This window comes from Numenius arquata, chromosome 20 (genome assembly GCF_964106895.1).
Source record: "Numenius arquata chromosome 20, bNumArq3.hap1.1, whole genome shotgun sequence".
Lineage (NCBI taxonomy): Eukaryota > Metazoa > Chordata > Aves > Charadriiformes > Scolopacidae > Numenius > Numenius arquata.
The window spans coordinates 4,864,249-4,874,838 of record NC_133595.1 but is presented as its reverse complement, the minus strand read 5'-3'; the positions used below and the strand labels follow the sequence as shown (position 1 = coordinate 4,874,838).

General features: G+C 44.4%; 1 protein-coding gene across 1 annotated transcript; it reads left to right on the top strand.

Moving 5' to 3' along the window:
* Positions 1-2,856: 2,856 nt before the first annotated feature.
* SPSB1 (splA/ryanodine receptor domain and SOCS box containing 1) lies at positions 2,857-9,302 on the top strand. Its single transcript, XM_074161641.1, has 2 exons — positions 2,857-3,550; positions 7,170-9,302. The coding sequence occupies exons 1-2, from the start codon at positions 2,857-2,859 to the stop codon at positions 7,295-7,297; spliced, it is 822 nt and encodes a 273-aa protein (XP_074017742.1). The 3' UTR covers positions 7,298-9,302.
* Positions 9,303-10,590: the final 1,288 nt, after the last annotated feature.

Sequence of the window (10,590 nt, the reverse complement as noted above, 5' to 3'; positions counted from 1 at the left end):
GTCTTTAAATAATTCAGGATTTGTTTTGATGTTGAGGATGGTACTTATTTATTGCAGGAAGTCTCAGTTATCTTAACAGCTGGTAATGTGATTGGACCTTATTTAAATGTCAGTTGTTTAATGAACTGTCCTCTGTCTGTCAGTGCCATGCAGAGGAGGTCCCTGAATAGTTTGAAATGACTTTACTGCTGCCTAGTAATGTGCACCAGGATGTGTTTTTTAAAGAACCTCAGGCATTTTCCTCTCCTTACTTGGACAAAAAAGGAGGGAATGAAAGGAAAAGTAGTCTTGTCTCTTTTTACTTAAGAGCTAGAGGGTTGGAGCTTGCTGTTCCAGTGCCATACCCTGGACTACCAGTCAAAGCCTGTAGGGTGGCTGGTGAATTGTTCCCTATACCAGAGCATAATGAGCCTTCCCTGTCACCTTCTAGCTGAAGCCTTGCTGCTAGTAACCTTGCTTGTCCAGTAACCTTATTTTTAAACCAGATCTGATTCATGTTCTATTTTTCTATGCCAGATGAGGTCCTTGGTTGTGAGTGAGTAAGTGTTGTGACTGAAGCTGGCAGGAACCCTGCGTGATTGCCTCACTTCAGGAAATGTTAAAATAACACTTTTTTTTCTTAGAAAGCTAGTTCGCTCCCCTCCCACTTCTAATTCTCCTAATAGCTGCCCCCAGTTTGGCAGCTGTCTTACAGAGGGTTGTTTGTGTTGCTGAGTGAGAGCAGAGACACTTCGGTGGATGCGGTGCTGGAGGAGAGGTACACAAAGTGAGCTAGTATCTCTAGCCAAGCTGGCTTAAACTTTTTAGAGGTTTCTCTGAAATTTGGAAGGAAAACTGCTAAACTGTGAGAAGAATCTTGCTCCTCCCCCTGGATTCTGCATCTGAAGCTGGGGATTTTTTTCCTCTTGGAGAAGACGAGCTGCCCCAACCGAAGCTGCTCGTTTGAGATAAACCATACAGCAGGTTTATCTGCTCTTGACTACAGTAACTCAGTAGGGCCGGTAGTACCCACAGCTGCTGGAATGGGTGTCCCTCAAGGCTGGACCCAGCAGGTCTTGTCTGTTGTTTTGGACTTGCAGTCAGGCCTCCGAAGTACTTAGAAAAGCTTTAGTGGGGTTGAAGAAAATTGTGTCCTCAAACCTGTATCAGTGGCTGCTAGCTGCTTTGCCAGATGACCTGTGGAAGGTTTGTAACTTTCTAGATGGAGAAGCTTTTATTTTTATTGCCTAGCTCCTACCTTGTTTGATCACTGCTATGGGGAGATGGTTTGTGTTCAATGCTTTATTTCTCTTTTGGAATTGTTTGTGCTGAGGGAAGAAAATTATTTATGGCTGGATAACAAGAGGTGATACTTGTGTGTGTGTGTCTTTGCAGTATGTAGCCTTTACTCTAGGGGATGCTCATATCCTAGAGGTTGCCCAAAAATGTTCATTTACAACTGTGAGCCAAAAAAAGGAAGGTTGGGATTTAGTTGTCTTCATCTAATGTCTGTCAGACCTGCAAGCACTGTAAAGGAAGCACTGGAGTACCAGCTAGGAGAACACAAAGGGCTAATGTAGTGTTATATGAATAAGTTGGTTTGGACCCTGGAAAAACAGTGCAGAGACTGGGCCTGTTGTAGTTCCTGTTCTACTTGCCAGTCCGTGACCCTCTTCTTCAGCTAGAACACAAATACATCCTTCCTGAAATACAGCCTGCTTTCCTTTCCCTATAGTGGAAGCTATAGTTAAGAATATTTTGCATTCTGAAGGCTAGTTCCAACCTCCCTAGAGCAGCAGAGGGAGAAGTTCGTTCCCCCATTTACGCCAGGGACATCGACTTTTTCTTGCTAGGGACAGCTCAGACTAAAGCTCTGCAGAGCAGTTACCCGTATAAACCCATCCCTCACTACTCCTCAGCTGTAGCATCTTACTGCGGGGTCCAAAGTGCAATTGGGAAGACAGGTCTGTCTGTGAGAAACTGACTGAAGCTGTTTGGACTCTTTTTCTGAGTATTAAATGCCTTGTGTGTTTTGGCTCCATTGTGGATAACTATAGAGATGGCTTTGGCAGGAGAAGTAATTCTCCGTGGTGGTTGGAAGGAGCTGGAGCAGTGAACACCAGTGGGCAGCCTGGCCCTTCACTGGGATGTCTTGCTCAGCCTGACCTTGTGGTATGAACTAGGGCTGGGAGACCAGGCAAAACTCTGCTTGTACAAGACACTGTCTGCAGTGCTCCTACCAACTGAAGAAATCGGGAAAAATTAAGTCTCAAGCATTAGTGTGTAGTGGGTTCTGAGTCTTCTGCATTGAATAAACTCTTTTCCCGAGTTTTCCAGCCAGGGCAACATATAGATGATCATGTAAAAGCAAGGTTTGCTGGAGGCAGCCTAAATACAGATGTGCTCTCTTGAAGTTTAGTGATGCAGTAATAAGGTGTGGTGCGTTCCCTGTAAAGAGAAGATGAGCTCTGGTGGCTGAAGCTATACCTTAGACAAAGAAGCAGAAATTCAAGTGCCTTTCTGGAGGGGACATTAGAAACTTAGTACCTATCTATTTGATCAATATGCTATCTCTGCTCTGCAGGGTATACTGCATAAGTAGCATGCATTGCCCTTCCTTGCTGGTGGGAAGGAGGGACAAGATGTCAGGATAAGCAGATTAAAGCTGCTCTGTAAATGTTGCATACAAGGCTGAGTGCGCTAATGTTTAACTGGTCTCTTGTTTTTCTTTCCATCCATTAGGCAATACTGACTGGTGCACATCTTGACAAGGTCTCCTAGCAACTTTCTCTGGAGGGCTGAATGACAGCAGGAGCGGCCGGGTAAATCGATGAGCTTGCCTTGGGAGCCTATAAATAGGCAAAATCAGAACACACGATGGGTCAGAAGGTCACAGGTGGGATAAAGACTGTGGATATGAGGGACCCTGTATACAGGCCACTGAAACAGGAACTCCAAGGACTCGACTACAGCAAACCCACACGTCTAGACTTGCTACTGGACATGCCTCCGGTATCATATGAAGTCCAGTTATTGCATTCGTGGAACAATGATGATCGCTCGCTGAATGTATTTGTGAAAGAGGATGACAAACTCATATTTCACCGGCATCCGGTGGCTCAGAGTACAGATGCCATCAGAGGCAAAGTGGGATACACACGAGGACTGCATGTGTGGCAGATCACGTGGGCGATGAGGCAGCGAGGGACGCATGCTGTGGTCGGGGTGGCAACGGCAGATGCCCCTTTGCATTCCGTAGGGTACACAACGCTTGTAGGAAATAACCATGAATCCTGGGGGTGGGACCTTGGGCGCAACAGACTGTACCATGATGGCAAGAACCAGCCAAGTAAAACCTATCCTGCCTTCTTAGAACCAGATGAAACTTTCATTGTGCCGGACTCCTTCCTGGTGGTTCTGGACATGGACGATGGGACGCTGAGCTTCATTGTAGATGGGCAATACATGGGTGTTGCATTTCGGGGACTCAAAGGGAAAAAGCTATATCCGGTGGTAAGCGCAGTGTGGGGACACTGTGAAATACGGATGCGCTACTTGAATGGACTTGACCGTGAGTATAACTCCTTGTATTTGTTCTAGCAGTGTGGTATTTAGGTGCAGGTGTACTAGACCATCCTGGGGAGGGTTTTCATTTTTCTAGAGAGGTGAGGATTTCACGTCAGCAGTAGGATCGCTGGATACAGCTCTGAATCCTTGCTGGCTAAGTCAAAAAGTTTGTACTGTTACCAAGGCACTGCAGGGGGCAAGCAGGGTTTGGGGAGCTAGTATGGTGGGAGAAGGTGATGCCAGTTGTGGGTCTAGAGATAAAAAACCTTTCTATATTGCTACCAAAATATCAGCAGGAATGTCCTTCTGACAGTCCTCTGAGGGACAATCACCTTCCTTAAATGGCTAGTGAAGGGACACTTGAAATCCCTTGCAGGCAAGAGTGGGAAGATCTGTCCTATCTAAGGAAATGGGAAAGTCTCATCTTTCAAACAAGTAGCTCAGTTCTCTGCATCTTTCAGGCAGGGTGTGCTCATTTCTGGTGTGGGGCTGGATATTGTAGCCAGCCCGGCTTGCATGCCAGGCCATTTACTAATAGGGACATCAATCTCTAGCTAAGCTTAGTAATAAATTTGTCTGTTCAAATGTGCTAAAGTCTGTTATCTCTCATAGTCAGAAGTTCCCATTGGGCCAGACTGTGACTCAGTCCTCTGGGTAGGGTGGAGGAGAGAGGTGAAGGAAGTGGATTAAAATCTGGATTTATGTTGTTAGTGAAATAAATTTGGCAGTATTAATATGAAAAGAGTGTGTGTTCCCCTGCATTCCAGAACAGTGTCTGCCCAAAGGCTGTAGGATACTGGGCTCTTTTATTTGCGCTTAGAACATGTTCTAATGCTTGGCCAGCAATGGCAAACCCCTGGCGATGGTGACACGAGGTACAACGAAACTGACACTGGGCACTAGAAAAACTGAGCTGTCAGGATAACCAGGAAAGCCTTGCAAAGGGGTAGGAGCAAAATCCACAAGTGCTTTGAGAAATATGCTTCAACTCAGCAAGACCAAATAGTGCTCTGCCAAGAGCTCTCTTTCTCACCAAAACAAGGAAACCTAGCTCATTCTGCCACAACAGTGTACAGAATGGCAGCAGCTCCGGTAACCAGGTTTTTCTGGAGTGTGAAAGCCAAAATCTGCAGCTCCTCTCAAAGCCAGCAAGTCTGTGGAGTTGTTGGCACAGAACTGTGCTTAGCAAGGAAACGGCCACCTCCACTATTGGATTTGGTTGCAGTGTGCTCTCAGCATAGGAGTGAATTGTGGGCCTAAGGCCAAGAATGACGGGACGCTATTTTGGCACAGATAGAAAGAAGGTGTCTGGCTCTAAACTACTTTTGAGCATTCAATAGCAACACTGTCCAGTGATTGTACTGCTTGTGAATGGAAGGAGGTCAGAGATGTGCGTGCTTTCTCTTTTGGTCTCCTGTCACTGGGTTATCAGTGCAAACTAGATGAGGACAAAGTTCTTGTTCTTAATCTCTGTGGGAAGAATATCCTCTCCTTTTAAGGCCATTAAACTGGAATGTATTTGTTATGTTAATGTCTATAGGCATTGAAGGTCAGGGCCTCTTGTCCTCTACGATGCTGGCTAAACAATGCCTCTGCCCCAGCTATTGCCATATGGAGCAGGAGGAATTGGGACAGGCTTTGAATACAGCATATTTGTACCCCAGTGGTTTAAGAATAAGCTACATTGGGAAGTGCCAAAGGAGTACTGCCAGTAATAGGCTTCTCTGGCAGTATCTGAGCCAGAGCTGAGACGTGCAGGCCAGCTGTAGAGACCTGTTCCTGCAGAAGAGGCAGCGTGGATCCTGGAGCAGGTCATGAGCAGGCAAGACCAGCAGTACCTTGGCCTGAGCACAACTGTGTTTCCACTGGCGGCACAGAACACGTATGACGAGTGGTGGGGCTTGGGAAGCAGCAGCACTGCCCTGACAGATCTGTGTGCTCTCCACCCAGCTATCAGTGTGAACAAGGTGTGCGTATAGAGGTGTGATTGCTCAGGAATAATTAATGCTTGAAGCACTGGCAGAATTTTTGGAGAACTGCTAGAAAAACATTCCACTGCAGCTTCCCCTGGAGCAGGTAATAGCTTGTGATCCATAGCAGGGAAGGAGGGGGGGAAGCATTAGTTCAGCTCTGGCTGCTGACTTGAGGAGGAGACAGACCAATTCAAGTGTGTATTTCCTGATTTTTACCAAGTCTCTCCTCAGCTAACTCTCCTTCTCACAGACTCTTTGCCAAAAACTCGATAAAAATTAGCTTTCTGCACTCTTCATTGGAAGTGTTTTCTACGTGGAGCAGTATGACTGTTTACTCTTTCCAAAGTAGAATCAGGAGTAGCCTGATGAGAGGCTACTGACAACACTCTTCTCTTTGAGCTTTTCCATGTTAGCTGTTATCTTTGAACCTGGAAGGAAGGGACTTATATCCACCTTACTGGTGGAATGAATTCTGTTTTTAAAAAAAAATATGCAGTAACATGCCCATGCTCAGAAAAACTAAGCTTTTCCTGTCTTTCAGCAGTTTAAAACAGCTGTGTGAACAGTCAGATTAATTTGGCTTGTAGTAGTGGAAGCTAGAGCTGTTGGCATTTATCAAGGTTCCTGAAAACTGCAGCTTCTCAGCCAAACTTTTCCATTCCTGCGGATGTTTTTAGGTGTCTGTGTTCAGCCCAAGATATCTGTAAAGGAAGCTTTCTACTGGTGCATGCAGAACCCTCAGGCTATTAGAAGGATGTCCAGTTATCGGCTCAATTTAGGATGTCTTTGTGTTAGCTCTCGCGGGGGAGGAGAAACCCCTCAGGCTTGAGCAGCATGTGGTGTAAAGGTGAGCATTGACAGACTTAGCAACAGAAGCTGTGAGAAACTAATGTGTATGTTCCTTCTGTGCAGCTGTGATGTGTTCACTCTGGCTTTGACCTTAGTCCCCTGTATGTTCTGAATGACTCTTCAGCATCAAAGGGCCCTGTATGCCATTCCTGAAAAACTAGTATTATCTTGTTCAGCGTTTATAAGTACAGGATGTAAAAAAGATAGCTAAAGGCTTGTGTATTTCCCAGGGTTGCGACACAGGAGGGAATCCTCTAATGGAAAATGTCACAATACAAGTAGTGACATGAAGCTTTGACAGATGGCTTTGTTTTTTGTGGGAAGTATGTAGTGCAAATGGAGGGGTTGACAGCTGTTATCCCACTATATAAGAGAAATCATAATACTTTCTGAGTACCCGTACCACATGATCCTATCAAACTCTTTGCTGCAGTCTTTTTTGCTTCAGAGAATTTCTTACAAAGGTTTTCAGATACTGCAATAAGAGGCACAGGTTAGAAGATGTGTTCTGACTTGAATGAATGGCATTGGGGGGGGGGGGAGGAACTTGGATTAGGAGATTCTAGTATTTTTTCATTAGCACACATGTATTGCTTAAATAACCTCTACAGAAACATGCTCTGCCTATGTATTTGATGAGCTGAAGTTATTGATAGGTGAATGCTGAATGGCTTGGGTCCTGCAAACGTGCCAGGCATTCACTTTTCTTATTCAGTCTTTTTGTGGGTGTTTTTTAGAACTAGCAAAATGAATGTGTAAATTGTGGGTTGGGATGTTAATGTCTTGTGTCTCTTTTCCCAGCTGAACCACTGCCTCTGATGGACTTGTGTCGGCGAGCTGTGAGGCTTGCTCTGGGCAAGGAAAGACTGAATGAGATCCCTACACTGCCACTGCCAGCTTCCCTCAAGAGTTACCTGCTCTACCAATGACCTTCATGTTCAAGGACAGAGAGTTGGAACCAAGGCAAAACATTGGAACTGACCCACTGAGCAATGGGCTCTCCACCCTCGTGTCATCGCTACTGTTGGAACTCCTTGGCCAAAGTATTCCTGCCACTGTTTAAGTCTCCTTGTGCCCTTATTGGCAACCTCTCAAGTAATCCTTGTTTCACAACTGAGTGTTTTGTTCTTTGGAAGTCACTTCCCCAGCACACTTACAAAAGGAACCTTTATAGAAGCTCTGTGCTTCCTTACTTTTCCTGAGAAAAGGCTGTACTGCATCCTTTGGGTTGTAGAGCCTGGGAGCGAATGATTTTTCTGTACCAGCTAAAGGGAAGAACATAATTTGGGGGAAGGGAAGGCATTAGGAGTGGAAATATTAAGACCAGGTCCTAAGTATGGAAAGGCACTGGGTGGCCAGCAGAGTTCGGAAGAGTCTGGAATACTGAGAATTAATTGCAGAGTTTTTAAAAACCAAAAAAAAAAAAATACAACCCCAAGCCCTGAAATACCAAAACCAAGAACCCTTCCACCAGGACACTTCTTAATCTGGAGAAGGTGGATATGTCACTGATGTCTGTATCTCTGCCAGGACTTCTCACCATCTTCCAATGTTATTTCATAGACACTGAATCCTGCTTTCTTGTTTATAACCATTGCTTTCTCAGTTCTCCTGCTCCATTCTCTGTTCTGCCCCTTCTCAGTGGGTTTGACGCAGTTGACTGAGCAGTCAGACTGTGTCTTCACCTGCCCTCTTCTTCCTGACTTAGAACTGCAGGTTTTAGTCTGGGATCAGGTGTCCCCTGCTGATGCGGGGACAGGGAAGGGACAAATTTCCGCAATAGGGTGAGACAGGCTGTATGAGCTGAGATTTGTTACACAGCTATAGATCCTTGCCATCTTAGTTCTGCTTTCTGTATGGCTTGTTCTATGTTAAAGCTGTAGGGAAGCATACTAATGTGTTTCTCTAATGGCTCTGCCAGGAAAGTATCTTCTTAGATAAGCTGCTTGAAGTCATCCAAACCAGGCTTTGCTCTGTCATAGACCATCAGCCTATCTCCACTGAACTATGCAGCAGGAATAGTTCGTTTTCTTGCTTGGGGCTGGGAAGTTGTCCCAGAGAAGGTGGTAGCAGTAGGGCTGGAGAAGTACCATCAGCAGATGAGAAGGTTATTGCTGCAGAATGTTATTTGTGAGACTGTAACAGAGGCCAACGGGGTCATCTTCAGGAACAGCAAGAAGAAGCTGAAACTTTTCAAAGCTGGGGCTGGGGGGCAGGAGAGAACTGCAATAAACAGGACAAGCAATTCAGGCAAAATCAGCACATCCCAAATAGATTCTCACCTCAGTAGCCAAGTAAAGAGGATGACACTCCTTTACTAGCAGGAGCTGCTCTCTTGACCTCTCCACAGGTTACTATGCTGCCTTTCTGGGGTTATTTTGCACATTTCTTTGTCTTGAAAAATGTTTGTGTGGTTGGTTTTTTTGCTCTTGAGTTATCCCTTCAGTTCTGTGTAGGTACAAATGAGTTTAGTTGTTGAAAATGTTAATATATATATTTGTGGTGTATGTATAAGAACATGTTTTAAACAGCTGCTGTAGGGTACCTTTTTAAAAATAAACTACTTGCATAGTATATTTTTTAAAGCACAGAATTGGTGCCAAGACTGGGTGGGGTATGATGTGCCCCTTTTTTAATCTAATATTTTATGATTTTTTTTTTAATGTAGGGGTTTGTACTAGTTTCTGTTACAGGGTGGGACACAAGAAAATTCAGTGTGTATGGAGCCCTACTCAGTTGCCTTCAACTTGAACCAGTGTCTTCCAGAACTCCAGGGAAGCAGCTGTGTTCTCCCTATTTCTAATGCTCTTTGTGCTCCCGTGTTTCCATCTCTTCTCACTTCACCAGTATGTTGCTTTGTACAGTTATAAATTCTGACTTTCTATTTTATGACTGTAGATAATACTCAGTAACCTAATAAACTTTATTAAATATTACTTGATGTTGGTTTTTATTTGTATGAAATGATCAAAGTTGTTTATATCTAGTTTCTACATGCATGGGGAGCTTATTCCCAAGAAGCCAGCTCAGACAGGTAAAGCAAGGGCTGTTGTGGCCTCGTCTCTGCTTGGAAGAATAACAGTTTAAAGCTGACATCTAAAAGATGTGTGCAGGTGGAGGACAAGCTGCAGCTATTCCTACAGGCTGGCAGGGTGTGGTAACCTGAGATATTGTTCAGTTGCCACTAGTGCCTAAAAATGGCTACTCCAGGTGGTGTTGAATAAAATCAGTGATGAGAGAACAGCCTTGGTTTCCTAACTGAACTCGGTTTACAACTGATTTATTACACCGTAATCCTTTTTCTTCAAACAGATTCAAGTAGGTTCAATAGATGGGGCCCTGGTTATCTTGCCAAACTTGATGCATTGTGCAGGTCTGCAAATTTCTTTGCTGGATTAAAGCAAACAACTTTTCTTTTTCTTTCAGGAAAGAAGCTCATAGGAAAACAAATCACTAACCTACTACCTATTTTATTTTGATACCTGACTGTCCTTTTTCTTAGGAAGGGAGATGGTGGATAGAAGAAAGCAAAATAGAAGGTGAGGACTAAAGGGATTCCTAGCCAGTAAAACAGCACAGTTAATTACAGAAGGTGCTGTGGCAAGTTAAGATGAATGGGAGAATCATTCCTGTATCACATGTGGTTGAAAAATGGCTGAATGATTTTTGGGTAACTTCTTCAGGTCATGAACTTGATTTAGCTCAACTTGCTTGGTATTTGTTTTCAGTCACTCCCTACCCATTGCAGTAAGTTGCTCTTTTTTCCTATATTTTGAGATCTGTTTGCACAAGAGGCTTCATTCCTGGGCTGTGAGGAGATACAGATGATATTGTTTATGGAGAATAAACTGTTTGCTTGCTGGTTATGCCTTCGGTCTCCTCCACTCTTCCAAACTGTGCAATACAGAGATGTTCTCAAATGGTATCAGCAGTTGGGTTAAGCCTCTCCGAACTGTCTGAAAGTGAGCTGACTTGCTACTTTTGTCAATTATGGCAAAGGCTTTAATTTCCCCTCCTGTCCACACGCTTTTCTGTCTTCCCTGCAGCTACCAACTTGAGTGTGGAAACCAAATGTTTTAATCTGTTCACACAAACGCTACAACACGTGAGGCTCTACTAAAGCTCAGAGGTATGCTTACAAACTGCCTTATAAGGGTATTTGGTGAGGAGAGCTTTAAAAAAAGAAAAAAGCAGGTTGTTTCTTGTCTCTGTCTCCAGTCAG